This window comes from Lissotriton vulgaris, chromosome 5 (genome assembly GCF_964263255.1).
Source record: "Lissotriton vulgaris chromosome 5, aLisVul1.2, whole genome shotgun sequence".
Classification (NCBI taxonomy): Eukaryota; Metazoa; Chordata; class Amphibia; order Caudata; family Salamandridae; genus Lissotriton; species Lissotriton vulgaris.
Genome location: NC_141693.1, coordinates 1,129,150,834 through 1,129,166,174, shown reverse-complemented (window position 1 = coordinate 1,129,166,174; position 15,341 = coordinate 1,129,150,834). Strand labels below are relative to the sequence as shown.

Sequence of the window (15,341 nt, the reverse complement as noted above, 5' to 3'; positions counted from 1 at the left end):
CACATAGTTGCTTTCCAAAAGGTGAGCAAGGGACTCACGTCTGAGCATACCCTGCCACACTTATGGTGGCCAAAAGCGGTACAAAAGGGGCTGGTGATGGACGGAGCATCTGAATCAATCAAACACTCACACCCAGTGAAAAGATCCATCTCTTTCCCAACTACTCCTATTTTCATTGTATTTGCCCCTTTCACACATACCTCACAAACCCACATAGTTGCTTTCCAAAAGTTGGCCATTGTGTATGGTAGGCAGATCTCGTGAAACATGAAGACTACACTAGCTCATTTGGTTCAATAAAACGTTGTCTTCTGATATTTCGCCTAATCATAAACTGAAAAACATAATTCCTTCTGATCTTCACACAATAATAATCTCCCTGCATAAAGCTACTTGGTGAAGAGTCCAGATGGAGGGAGAAAAAGGTCTAACTAAACCATTTCCAACGAAGAATGGGTTGAAGCAGGGCTGCTTATTAGCCCCCTTACTATCCTCTATTTACATCAGTGACCTTCCTGGGTGCTTTTCCCAAATTAAGAATTTCCCCCCAAAGTTAGCACATTTTGACACTGCTTAATGTATGCAGATGACATCATTATATTCGATCATACTCCAATTGGCCTGCAAAGAAATCTGAACAAATTAAGTCAATATGCCACTGAAAACGTTCTGGTCCCAAATATATCTAAAACTAAAGCTCTCCCCTTTAATGGCAGAAGGAAACCTTTATCTTTCACTTGGTCACTGAAAGGTAAGCAAATTGAAACAGTAAAAGAATATGTATATTTGGGCCATATTTTTAAGCATAATCTACAAGATACAGCCCACCTTCATCATCTAGGGAAGAAGGCAGATTCACATATTGGGGCATTATTGAGATTTTATCATTCTACGGGAAACAGACACTTCAAATCGTTGTTGGAGGTCTATGGCATGAAAATCCCCCCGATATTATCCTATACCATGGAATATACACAAATCAAAACATGGCAGCAGATAAAAATAAAGGAAGGTAGTATTCTACAAAAACTGATAAAAGTTTCCCAATCTGTCCCAGTTCAAACTCTTTGCCTTGAGCTATCTATAACGGGAATATTTGTACCAGTAATCTCAAATATCATACGGTGGGCATATAATATCTTGCATGCAGCACCAGAAACATTCAGATATTTGATAAAACTGGAGACTTTTAGAGAGGGGGCGTTTCGGTACTCTTTTAATAGGAACCTGCTAAAAGCCCTTGAGGTCTCACAATGCACTTTAGCACTTTTACAGGATGGGTCTTCTGCTCATCTGAAGCTCTTTTTAAAACATATGGCCCCAAGAATCAGTTATAAAAGGGATAAAGAATACTGTATTCAACTAAAGCATTATAAAATCTTCGCTGAGGAAATAGTATTTAAAACACCTCAGCCTTACTTACAGTCCAATTAGAGCATGGAGCAAGGCGTCGTAACCTCCTCTTACGATTGGGCATTTTCCCTTTAGCAACTTATATAGCTAAGATGGAAGGCACAAATAACTCTAAAGGCGTATGTGTTCTAAGCAAAGGCGGCCAACAAGATCTGCATCATGTTTTATTAATTTGCCCCAACTCGAGATTGGTAGAGGCTAGACAACGGTTTATATCGCCTATTCAGTTAAGATACAATGCCACGTTAGCTCAAGATCTAATTATGCGGTCAATGTCATCACTTATTTCGATTTTTTTTGTTTAAGTTTTCTTATGTTATTTTAAAAACGTTTAATTTTAGTATTTCACTTTTAATTAGAAATTCAACAAATGTATTCAAGGCCCAATAATAATATATATATTTTTTTTATTTCAAAAGATTTTATTAGAAGAAGTTTTTAAAAATCAGTACAGAGTAAGCAGATCGAGGGCAACACTGGTTAAATGTAGACATAGCCATCAGTAATAATACATACGAGCTTGTTGCGGCGCCTGTGTGCTGGTTAAACATAGGCTGCTTGAGTCCTTATCGTTACATACCGATCTTATGCCTTGCCCCCTACGGTCGGAAGAGATCATGTGTAGAGGTAAGTAGGATGAAGACGAGAAGAAGAGAGAGAAAGGACGGACACAGGTGCGGTGGAATATCTGTATTTGTTAATCTCTTGTGAGGTCTGATTCAAATAAAAAATAAATATTTTGAAAAACATATATTTTTTATAGAAAGTGAATTTAATAATTTCCCTTAGATATATCTTCATAAATAAGAAATCATATTGTATTAAGTACACAATTTTATTTAACTAATGGACCAGCTTTTCAATGCACCAATTATTATGCATTATTAAGTGCAATGGCCTTATCTGAACCGCAACCCCCACCTGGCAATAGTGGTTACGACAGCAGCACTCAGCGGATGGCCAGATCAGTGCCATGACCTTAAATCTTCTATGTGACTCCCACCTGGCATATGCACATTACAAAAACCAGCCCTTGGGCGGACAGCCCAGTAAGTGCCATGGTCCTCAATCTGGACCCAGAATCTCATACTGTGCATCAGGGGTCCACTCAACAGGATCCCCATTGGACTCCTAACAGGGTGCACTGGTCTTGGCATTCCTCGGAAGCTTGTTTCCGGTCCAGGGAAGACATGGCTTGGCAGTTCGGGGTGGACTGTTCCCATGAGGCACAGGGTCAGACTGATTTGCATATAGCCATGTCTGAACTGGGGTGGCAGAGTGGGCTAAAGAACTATGATGGATTAAACCCAGATCTTTTGACTGGGTGTGAGTGTTTGATTGATTCAGATGCTCCGTCCATCACCACCCCCTTTTGTACCGCTTTTGTCCGCCATAAGTGTGGCAGGGTATGCTCAGACGTGAGTCCCTTGCTCACTTTGCCACTAGATTCAAGCAAGCCGGGCTGAAGATGGCTGGAATGCCAGAAACTGGTCCTCGGAAGCTTGTTTCCGGTCCAGGGAAGACATGGCTTGGCAGTTCGGGCTGGACTGTTCCCATGAGGCACAGGGTCAGACTGATTTGCATATAGCCATGTCTGAACTGGGGTCGCAGAGTGGGCTAAAGAACGGTGATGGATTAAACCCAGATCTTTTCACTGGGTGTGAGTGTTTGATTGATTCAGATGCTCCGTCCAGCACCACCCCCTTTTGCCCGCTTTTGGCCGCCATAAGTGTGGCAGGGCATGCTCAGACGTGAGTCCCTTGCTCACTTTGCCACTGAATTCAAGTAAGGCGGGCTGAAGATGGCTGGAATGCCAGAAACCGGTCCTCGTAAGCTTGTTTCCGGTCCAGGGAAGACATGGCTTGGCAGTTCGGGCTGGACTGTTCCCATGAGGCACAGGGTCAGACTGATTTGCATATAGCCATGTCTGAACTGGGGTGGGAGAGTGGGCTAAAGAACGGTGATGGTTTAAACCCAGATCTTTTGACTGGGTGTGAGTGTTTGATTGATTCAGATGCTCCGTCCATCACCACCCCCTTTCGTACCGCTTTTGGCCGCCATAAGTGTGGCAGGGTATGCTCAGACGTGAGTCCCTTGCTCACTTTGCCACTGGATTCAAGCAAGCCGGGCTGAAGACGGCTGGAATGCCAGAAACCGGTCCTCTGAAGCTTGTTTCTGGTCCAGGGAAGACATGGCTTGGCAGTTCGGGATGGACTGTTCCCATGAGGCACAGGGTCAGACTGATTTGCATATAGCCATGTCTGAACTGGGGTGGCAGAGTGGGCTAAAGAACGGTGATGGATTAAACCCAGATCTTTTGACTGGGTTTGAGTGTTTGATTGATTCAGATGCTCCGTCCATCACCACCCCCTTTTGTACAACTTTTGGCCGCCATAAGTGTGGCAGGGTATGCTCAGACGTGAGTCCATAGCTCACTTTGCTACTGGATTCAAGCAAGCCGGGCTGAAGACGGCTGGAATGCCAGAAACAGGTCCTCGGAAGCTTGTTTCAGGTCCAGGGAAGACATGGCTTGGCAGTTCGGGCTGGACTGTTAATATGAGGCTCAGGGTCAGACTGATTTGCATATAGCCATGTCTGAACTGGGGTGGCAGAGTGGGCTAAAGAACGGTGATGGATTAAACCCAGATCTTTTCACTGGGTGTAAGTGTTTGATTGATTCAGATGCTCCGTCCATCACCAGCCCCTTTTGTACCGCTTTTGGCCACCATAAGTGTGGCAGGGTATGCTCAGACGTGAGTCCCTTGCTCACTTTGCCACTGGATTCAAGCAAGCCGGGCTGAACACGGCTGGAATGCCAGAAACCGGTCCTCGGAACGGAAGCTTGCTTCCGGTCCAGGGAAGACATGGCTTGGCAGTTCGGGCTGGACTGTTCCAATGAGGCACAGGGTCAGACTGATTTGCATATAGCCATGTCTGAACTGGGGTGGCAGAGTGGGCTAAAGAACGGTGATGGATTAAACCCAGATCTTTTCACTGGGTGTAAGTGTTTGATTGATTCAGATGCTCCGTCCATCACCAGCCCCTTTTGTACCGCTTTTGGCCACCATAAGTGTGGCAGGGTATGCTCAGACGTGAGTCCCTTGCTCACTTTGCCACTGGATTCAAGCAAGCCGGGCTGAACACGGCTGGAATGCCAGAAACCGGTCCTCGGAACGGAAGCTTGCTTCCGGTCCAGGGAAGACATGGCTTGGCAGTTCGGGCTGGACTGTTCCAATGAGGCACAGGGTCAGACTGATTTGCATATAGCCATGTCTGAACTGGGGTGGCAGAGTGGGCTAAAGAACGGTGATGGATTAAACCCAGATCTTTTGACTGGGTGTGAGTGTTTGATTGATTCAGATGCTCCGTCCATCACCACCCCCTTTTGTACCAGTCTGGGCAGGCAGGCAGATGCTGGTGCACCAGGGTTAACAGTATTAATTCTTCTGGGCAATGTCCCCTTACCTATCCAGGAGATTATCACACCTCAGTCTCCAGTCCCGGTCAAAATAGGCAGAAGGTCTGCTTAGGTTCTCCATGCTGATGTAAAACTCCAGTTTAACAATTTTGGGAGGCTCAAAAAACCCTTTTTATAATCTTTTTCCTGACACAGATGTAATTTAGGTTTCAATCTTTTTATTGGTTTTAAAGACAAAAAGGACAAAACAAGATGCATCAAGCAATATCGCCCAGGTCATGGGCCATAAGCAGTCATAACTCTAAACACAGCATCAAAAGTAAACAAGAAAAAAATACCTGCCCCTCTCCTCCACCTTATTCAGTCCCTCCCCTCCACCTCAACTGCACCAAGGTTTTGTGGCACCCCTTTATTGCCTTGCTGTGCTCTTAATTTCACGAGCTCACCTGTCCTAGGTATATGGGGCTGTTGCGCCTTTCTGCGCTATCACAAGATCTCACCCAATCTCAGACCCATTGATTTGGTGCACGTTATGCTTAGTTGGAGAGAGGTGTTGTAGCAGAAGAAATTGGTAAGAGACATTCTTTCTGCGATAAAGAATTGACACATGATTCACCCAAGAGACAGGGTTATTGTTGTATTGATGATTTTAAGATCACCCTGTGATTTATTTTTGAGTTTAAATGCTTTTTCAATGAAATTGCATAATGAAACCGAGCAAAATATTAAAATGGACATTAAGATAAGACATGTCAATCTTTGTAAAAGAAAAATCAACTAGGGCAGAAATTATAAATAAAAAGCTGGTGCACAATAAATCATATCCCTAAAGCTGATAATCAAACGAATTTTATATTTTTTGAGAGGAAGAAAGGAAAAAAAAGGGGAAACAATATAGAATGTGTAGGTACTTAACACCCTATGCTTTCTAATCGTGATTAAAATGTTCTTTGTCCAGAGTCCTTGGCCAAAGAAATTGGTTTGGACGATGTAAAAATGGAAAGAAATCAACCTTACAGGAATAATTTAGACTCCCAAAGATATTGGAGCCTTACTCTGAAAAAAGATTGTAAATCTACACGACGAAGTTTGAACGAAATATACACATTTTATGGGTGTCTAAAACAATTACAATAAATTCATGAGAAACAGTTACAGCTTTCCATGAGTACTCAGATGCATAAGCATTTACAAATGTCTGAATGTATATACTGTACATTCGAGTATGAGTGAATATCATACAAAAGTACATTGGCCCATTTGTTTCTTCACAAGCAAAATATGATTCCCTCGCTGAGAAACTCTTCATTTAAAAATCTACAACTTAGTGTGTGTTCCCTTCCAAATCATATTCTGCTTACCAATGTATTCCTGAACTTGACACAGGCACATTTCTGATTGTTTCCAAGGTGGAAACGTGTTTTGCAAATGTTTATGAATACTAACAAGATCAAATGTTTGTGTGTGTGTTCACCTAGTTGGCAACACATTACCGCTCCTAAACATACTTACCACCTTTAAGTGTATGTAACTTCACATGCCATACGACCATTATGGGTGTAACACTACCTGTAAGTAAATATATTTATGAGTATAAATTCACATTTCGTCTATTTCAAATGTGAACTTGCACCAGGAAATCGTGCCATTGCACACCAAGAATGAAGTTAGGTGTGTAAATTGCTTTTCGTTCAGGCATCCATCTGTCAGAAGCTGTAAACAACCACATTATGTGCTCTACATTTTTATCACTTTTGAAGGCCATTGTACACCAACAATACCAAGAAATGCTGTGCAGTCATCAACTGCATAACCTGCCAACAGTATAAGGCAACTACATTGTTTGCTGATGCAGAGCAGAAGCGTGCTAAAGTACCTGCAATAATTATGTTCTCCAATGCCATGCTCTTCCATCCCAGGCTTAAGGGCACTGGTATCCTCTTTAACCAGCAGGTAGGAGTCCCAAGGAAGGCAGGTGCGGTTTCTCTCAGTCCAGCTCACCCTGCCTCTGTATCGAGAGCCATTTTCTTCGAAACACTCACTAGCTACTATAAGAAAAACAACCAAAAGATTGGTTCAACAAGTATTAGACATTTTCTTATTTCAGCCGCCCGAAACTTAGATTAATCAACTCACATTCAGCTGGTTCCAATGGTATCTGTGTCTAAACAGGTGTCAAAAGGTATCTGCTAGTGGAGCTGCACTTTTTAAAATGTAAACGCCTGTGAAATCAATAAGACCCTTCGAAGTTGGCCTTGTTCGGCCTTTGTAATGATATTCTGTGAACAGCTAAAAGGCTTCAGGTTCTCGTACTTGACCGAGCAATTGAAGATATTTTTTTGCATGGACTGTGGCATGTTAGTTAAGTATTCCTAGTCAGTGGCTGAACTCCTGTATATTAGCTTCACCAGATGCAATAACCAGAATGTGGCATCTGAGATAGAGTCACAGTCCATGATCTGAGGCAGATGTTAGCAGTGGCGGCCACCACATACAAAAACTGGTGCAGCGGCGGGGGAACGTGAGAGGGAGTGTGGGAGGGGGCTATAATGATAAAAAAAATGTTTTAAAGTTATACTTACCTGCTGCCGGCCGCCTCCTTCGTCACGTCTTGGTGCTGGAACTTCCTTGTCCCAGCAGACACTGTGACTACTTTACAGACTCCCTGTCTAGTTTCTGTGCTGCAGAGCAGCGCAGTGATTGGCCTGAGCGGGCTAGAAAGACGCTCCACTCAGGTCAGGGTGTCTGTGGGGTTTCTCTAACCCGGCTGTTCAATCAAGCAGGTTAGAGAAACCTAAGTACGAATGTGTGTTTGGTCAGCCTGAGACAGCTGGCCAAACACACATGAGCACTTACAGAGTCCACATAGCACTACTCCTCCACTACCAAAGCCCCTCCCTGCACACGCTGGCTGAGCCAACGGCTTCAAAATAAAACGATACTGCTGCTGGCTCTGAGCCAGTGGTACAACGCTCCTCCGCCATTGAGGAGGAGCCACCCCTGGATGTTGGTTGAACACCGAGAGTCAATTATTGTGAGGAAAATGACCTCAAACTTGTTCCACCATCAAATGTCAACAATCTGTTGTACGTATGCAGATCAGCATTTCTGAGACAGGGAAAGAGATACCTAATCAGAGCTATCCATGAAAATGTGTCTGTATCATTGTCTCCAAAATGTGTCTCAACCAAGGCCCACATTGGATGTATGCCGGATTGATACTCAAATTTATGAAATGGTTGTTTTTCCTTCTCGTTTCCGTCTCGTTTTTTAGCACTCTTTACGTTGCTATTCGTTGGGTGTACAAAAAATTTAAAAAAACTTACATGTTAATGTTCGAAAGGTATACAGAAAAAGAAAGGATGATAGTGTAGGGCCATGTTCATTTACTTGGTGCTTTAGAGTGCAGTATTCGGCCACTTTTTGTGTCATCTTCTCTTTCGCAAGCTTAGCATCACACATTGACCATGTTGAATCAATGTAGTCAATAGTGCAATTGGTGATGTCATACGCGATCTCATTGTTTAGGCCATATGAGATGTCATTGGGTATGCGATGTGTGTAATTATCAGCAGATCATGGTGGGGACAGGAGTTAAGATTTTATACCATAAATGGTGAATTTCAGTATTTTTTAGATTTTATATTGACCCATAACATTATTTTACTTGTGTTTTGGGGCACTCTGAAACTTTTCTATTGACAAATATTAGTTTGCTACGAGGGAAGGAAGCTTTCATTACTTTTAACAACGTTGCTTTCAATGATTTATTTGGTTTTATGTAATATACTTTACTCCAAAGAATATTGAGTATTGAAGGTTTAGCTCAATATGCATGACCTGGGCACAGATACAATGGCCTTCATTTATAGGGTTTTGGCGTAGGACAGCGCAGCAAGTCACCTTGCTGTGCTGCCCTACAGCAAAGTGAAATGGCAGGAATGCACTGCATTTATGCAATATGGTGCATTCCTGTCCATTTCCCCCTGCACTTGCAGCGTTTCGGTAGCCTAGCACCAAGGCAGGCACCCTTCCACCATGGTGCAAGGGTGGCTGTGATGTCGGCAGGATTGTTTTTGTGCAGGAAGGAGCACCTTCCAGCACAGAAATAATCCTAAAAGGCGTTTTCTACTTTCTATGTGTGCTGCAAAATGAAGCACACATGGAAAGAGGAAAAAACTCGGAGAAATAGTTATTTCTCCTTGTTATGCCTCATTATTTCTCCTCGTTGCGCCTCTCCTCTGGAGGCATAAGGTTTTGGAGCTTGCCCAGGTTTACATGCTCTTGTAACTCTGGGGAAATGTCAAAATTCATGGGTTTTGCGTGGGAAAACCCAACACAACGCCGGTGGAATGTCTCCAGAATGGAGAGTAAGGGAACACTGTGATTTGCACTGCCTTGCCTTACTCCATTTATATGAGACTTCAAAGCCATGCATAGTGGCTTTCCCTGGCCCTATAGATATGATTTGTGATTTGCATGCCGGAGCGCAGAAAAAGTGACGCACAGTAGTGCAAGGGGCTCGTGAAAATGCCCCACTGGTTGCAAAGGGTGTCACCCGTTTGGAGGATTTAACCTCCAAGTAGGATTGCCACCTTGCTGTTATTTTACCAGGCTGACCAGAATCTTTAAGCCAGGCTCTTGCTCTTGCCATGAAATACTGACAATTTTACACGAGTTATTTTTCAACTACAAGCTTTTGGCTGTTTCAGAATTGCAAAGCATAAACAATTGGTCATTATTTTTTTCAAAGAATGGCGGCAGCAACCTTCCCCCAACCTCGTGAGGAGGTTCTGCTACTGGGGCAGTTGCTTTGGGAGGTAACATTTCTGGGGAAGCTGTGTCAGCTTTGTCCCCTGCTGTGAATTATTTTTTACACTAAAATCCAAAATTGCTAAATCACTGAGCCCACAATGGGCAACCTTCACCTTCGGTGCAGTAGACACTGTGTGCAGGGAGTGGTCTATTTCTGTTATTTATAAATTTGTTTGTCATGCAGGATAAAAGCGGTTCGCTCTACCTACTTCTAAGCTTATTTCATTGAGAATTCCCAAGAATTTTTATCTAAAATAACTTGTTTTGCTTATTTTGTGCATAAAGGACAACAAGATCTCATTAATGTTTAATGCTGGCATTTTGGACACTTGCCCTGTTCGCCAACCCACCTTGGTAGAACTTGCTCACAGTGGTGATGGCGTCTCTCCCTATTAATTTCTCTGATCCTCTCTACTTCATTCCGTTGCAGCTAGGTGGCCTTTTGGGCCATGTACATTCACACATATTTGATTGATTAATTTGTTCTGAATATTCTGTGTGCTGAAACGTTAGAATTTGCAAGAAGACTGATCAGTTTTTTTTTAGCAATACTTGCTTGTATTATTTTGTGTCCCTCTGAAAGCAATTCTGTAACATGTTTGACAACTTGAGTAATTAGCACTTCGTTCCATGCTTAACCATGTATTTAGATTTGTTGTTACTATGAACACATATTACATTTTATTAATGTGAATGTGTATGTTTCTGAATATGGTCTGCTTGTCTGAGCTAATTGTTGCCTGGATAAGTTATGTAATATGTTATGCACAGAAACATAATTAAGGGCCTGATTATGACTTTGGTGGTCTCTGTACTGCCGTCGCTGCAGCACCGGAGTCCCTACCTACTGGCCTGGCGGTCTGCCAGCTGCATTTCGATGTTGGAGATCCCACACCCGGTTCCCGCCACCACCACCAGGATTTCTCACCCCACCACTACGAAGTAACAGGCTGCAGTTGTGTATATTTTCTTCCTATGCACATTAAAATACACAGATATGCATTGACACTGCAGTAAACAATATGGGCTACTACACGTGATTGTCCCCCTCCATCATGTGACCGCCGCTGCCACACCGCCAGCACATTGGGAACGCGCACAGCGGGTGCGCCGGCAGCGCGCCAAAGGCAAGCCCATCTGCGCCCGTCCACGCCCAACCGGACCCAGGGCCCAGGCAGCATGCCCGAACTATTACCTACCCCTCTGACACGCTAAAACTGATACATTCCCCTTTACTATATCTTACTTGTGAAAATCAGGTCTTACTCGCGGAACAAGGAATCCTTTCGGAAAGGTGTGCATTTCCAGAAATACAGACCTCTACCTCCTCTAAACAGAGTTCCCTCCATCTGGTAAAACTACAGCCCAGGCCTCTATTAGTATACTATCTTAACACACGTTCCCTCGTCAAACACCAGCTGGTCATCTTTCTTCTCTTGACCACTGATACACCTGATTTACTGCTGCTGACAGAAACTTGGCTTACTGAAGACTCCGCCCCTGATCTGCTAGCAGCTATACCCTCTAACTATTACATCATATATGCCAACCGTCCACCAGGTAAAAGTGGTGGGGGGGTTGCAGCCATTATCAACATCAATCTTAGGTTCAGTACTTTGCCCTCTCTCAATCTCAATGAGGCGGATAACATAGTTATCCAACTAGACTTCACTTTGGACACCTTTGTCTTTGTATTAGTTTATAGGCCTCCTTATCAAACAGCTCACTTCCCCCTCTTACTCAGTGAGCAGATGGCGAAACTCGCCTCCGATCACGCTAAGGTCCTTCTCATAGGTGATCTTAACTATTAGTACCCCCTTGAAGGACCTCACTCGGCCGAGATGTCTGATCTCCTTACTAATCTAAACTTTACACAGCAGGTCCCCTCTCCCACCCATGTGAAGGGCCACATTTTAGACCAAGCGTGGACTAATGGCATGACCATTTCAACCCTCACAATTAACCCCTGTGCCTGGAGTGACCATCATCTCCTAAAATTCATGATCACACTGTCAACTCCACATAAAATCAGAAAAGCAGAAGGTGGCTATGCTAGAAAATGGAAAGACATTAATAAAATAGACTTTCTGGACACTTTGACCAATACCACCCCGTCCCCTGGAAATGACATCATCGACACCGAGACTAACCTCTCCCAATGGCTCCTTGAAGCCAGTAACAAACATGCACCTCTCAGGAAAATCAAACTAGCCCGGCGTGCCAACGGCTAGAGATGGTTCTCCACCGAACCCAAAACTCAGAAACTGGCCATACTCCAACTAGAGAGTCAATGGTGACGGGAATATTCCCCTGATAAGAAACTGCTGTACATATCAGCTCGACAGGAATACATGAGGACTATCATTGCAGCGAAAGCCTCCCATTTTTCCTCATGCATTCTTAACTCCAACAAAAGCTCCAAAGAAATCTTTGCTATCATGAACGAACTGTCCAACTCAGACAGGGTTCTTACAAAGGTCAAGCCTTATGTAACTCTTTAAATGATTATTTTATTGTGAACATCATTACCATCAATGCCAGTATTCCTCTGCACCCCCCATGTCACCCACCACCTTCACACATAGTAATGAATGCACCCTTAGCTGTTTCCCCCCTATTAGCACCGAGACTTTTCAGGAGCTCCTTGTCAAAGTCAAGTCAGGGGCCCCTTCTGACTGCTGACCGCCCCACATACTCAAGGACTGTTTATCAGTCTATCCTGGTCCAGCACTAATACTTTTGAATGAGCCACTTACCATCGGTCAAGTTCCTAAAGCATTTAAAAAAGCCATTGTTGTCCCTCTTCTGAAGAAACTCAGTGCCGATCCGACACTATTGCCGAACTATCGTCCCATCTCCCTGCTCCCGTTCCTAGCAAAAGTGTTAGAGGCCCACGTAGCCAAATGCCTGTTTGCCTTCCTGGAAAAATCTAACTATCTCAATGTCTACCAAGCAGGGTTCCGGCCAGCCCATTCCACGGAAACGGTCATCTTGGCGTGCTGGATACTCTTCGTGAGGGATCGGATAAACGCTCCCCTCAAGCACTTGTCCTTTTAGACCTCTCAGCCGCTTTTGACATGGTCGACCATGTTACCTTGGTCGACCATGTCAAACAAGCCGGCATCTTGGGTACTGCGGCTTGTTGGCTCTCCTCCTTTTTGGAGGTTCGTCATCAGGCCGTCCGCCTAAGCCACTTCATGGCCCCACCACGCAAAACCAACTGTGGTGTCCCACAATGTTCCGCTCTCTCCCCCCATCTTCCCCTTAATCCAGTCCCTCAAAGACAGGAATGTGACAGTTTACAACTACGCAGATGATCTCCAACTAGTTTTTCCGATTGATAACTCCCACAGCTCTATCACAGAGTTTCAGGCTACAATGGTACATATTCAACATTGGATGGACCAGAACCACCTTAAGTTAAATCCTGGGAAGACGGAACTTGTTCTTATTGGGGATAGCCTTAAATCATGGGGTCCTCATTATTGGCCTTCAGAACTAGGACCTTCTCCCTCTCCCTCCTCCTCGGCTGAAACACTGGGTGTTACCCTCAACCATGAACTGTCACTAAAAACCCAGGTTGGCATGGTCGTCTCCAAATGCTTCTTTCAAATAAGAAAGATCAAAAAGATACATTGGTTCTTCACACAGGAAGCCCTGATACAAGTGGTGGTCGCCACTGTGATGTCTCTTTTGGACTATGTACATTCTGTATACTTGGGCATGCCTACCTATCTGTTTAAACGGTTACAGAAGGCACAAAACCAGGTGGCCAGACTGATCCTGCATCAACCCAAGTGGCAGTCTGCTTCCCCTTTGTTGAGGTCACTTCACTGGCTCCCAATCCCTCAACGCTGTGCCTTTAAGATGGGCTGCCACATAATCAAAACTCTGCACGGTAACAACCCTAAATTCATCAACACCTTAATATCCAGACACACCTTGGCCCATAACCTCCGCTCTGCCCACCTCTCACTTCTCACCATTCCCGTTTTCAGGCACGTCTGCCAAGGCGGCTGCAGATTTGCCACTCTTGCGCCTAGACTGTGGAACACTTTTCAGTTGGAGATCCGCTCCTGTACCGAGGTAATGGAATTTAGGAAATCTCTTAAAACATGGCTATGTGTACAAGCCTATAACTAGAGTTAGTCCGCCAACAATCTTTGAGCCTTCACAGCACCATGAAACCATCCGGTGTACGTGCGCTTTATAAATTATTCTTAACATAACATTAACATCCAAATACAGCTGGCGGGTTACCGGTGGCTTGGCATTGTCCGCAGAGGTACAGCCAAGAGAACTTCAAACTCGGGCCCTTAGTCCATCTAATTGAGCCACAGTCTATTCTATATAATTGTTCGGACATGATTAGCCTCTGCATGATATATGGATGTATTCCTCTGCCCTTAATCCACAACTACATGTATATCTGGTATCCTGATGTTTTATTTTGGCCCTTTCAGCATGCTAATCTAAGCATGTTGGCAGAGGCCTAAACCTGTCATTGGCTACTAAAGGTCCTGGAACTGTACTGTGACCTGAAGGGGCACACAAAAAGTGCCCTATGTACTGACAGTGAATTACTGTCCTAGTCATGAATATAGTGCACAGAGTGGTGGTGGCAGCATACCATGCTTAAGAGAAATGATAGTGTGACCAAATCTTTTTATCTGTCTTACTCAGGTTGAGGTCTACTGACCCACCTGTGTAAGTTCCACTACTATAAGCAAGCTCAGACCCTTGACTGACATCCAGAGAATGTGTCAACAATGTTTCTGATTGAAGCCAGTTTAACACATGCATGGTGTGAGTGAGTCAGAGTAATGGAGGCCAGTGGGATCAATTAGGATACCCTTGGCCAAGAGTAGGTCAGCATGGAGAGAGAAGGCTGCTCGCCCAGACAGTGAACGTGTATTGCTTGCATTCCTCTAGCTAGAGGAGCACTCAAATGAGTGAATCCTTAACTATGCAATTCACTCATTTGAGTGCTCCCTACATTGCAAATTTGGTAATTTACTGATACTACTGTGAGTAGTATAAAATAGGGTCTAATAATGTTTTGAAAAGGTGGTGATTTTTTTTTTACTCTAGCCCCATCCCTGCAAGCCCCACCCCCACCTGTAGGCCCATCTGTGTGGCCCTCGCCCACAAACCAGACTGTAATTGTGGCCCCCGAGAGAAAGTTTGTGAGTACCCATGATCTAGGTGAACATATCAATCATAGACCAAGGAGTAGTATGAATACTCACAGGTCATGCTGTTTTTGTTTGTCCAAGGGTCTTGGAGATTCCAGTTGCTTATCCAGTCCATGATGGAATTTGCTATTTTGCTCATTTATGAATCCGGCAGCTGTGGGGTGGAGCTGCCGAACGACGTGTCTGCAACATAGTTAAAGCCCCTTCCCAGTTATGAGGCATCATGGCGGAGGCGCTCAGATGCGTTGCCAAAGAGTATAAAAAGCTGGCCTGATTTACATCGAGAACATATATAAAGCCCAGTACTAATAGGGCCCTGTTGCATCACCACACATTAATCATCCCCCACGCATCTCCAGACACATCAGACGTTTCCACTCCCCCTAGGCCCCAGCATTCAAATCAGCTGGTGAAGAGTAAACCTCCACCTGACTTACTGGCCCGTACCAAGCCACCAGTTGAAACTGAAATATTAAATATTAAATGCCATAGGCAACTTG

General features: G+C 44.2%; 1 protein-coding gene across 1 annotated transcript in view; it reads right to left on the bottom strand.

Moving 5' to 3' along the window:
- HABP2 (hyaluronan binding protein 2) overlaps positions 1-15,341 on the bottom strand; it is a 335,748-nt gene that overhangs the window by 135,774 nt on the left and 184,633 nt on the right. The window contains exon 6 of the mRNA XM_086922842.1: positions 6,708-6,879. Coding sequence (XP_086778968.1) covers positions 6,708-6,879 — 172 coding nt within the window. The remainder of the gene's footprint in view (positions 1-6,707; positions 6,880-15,341) is intronic.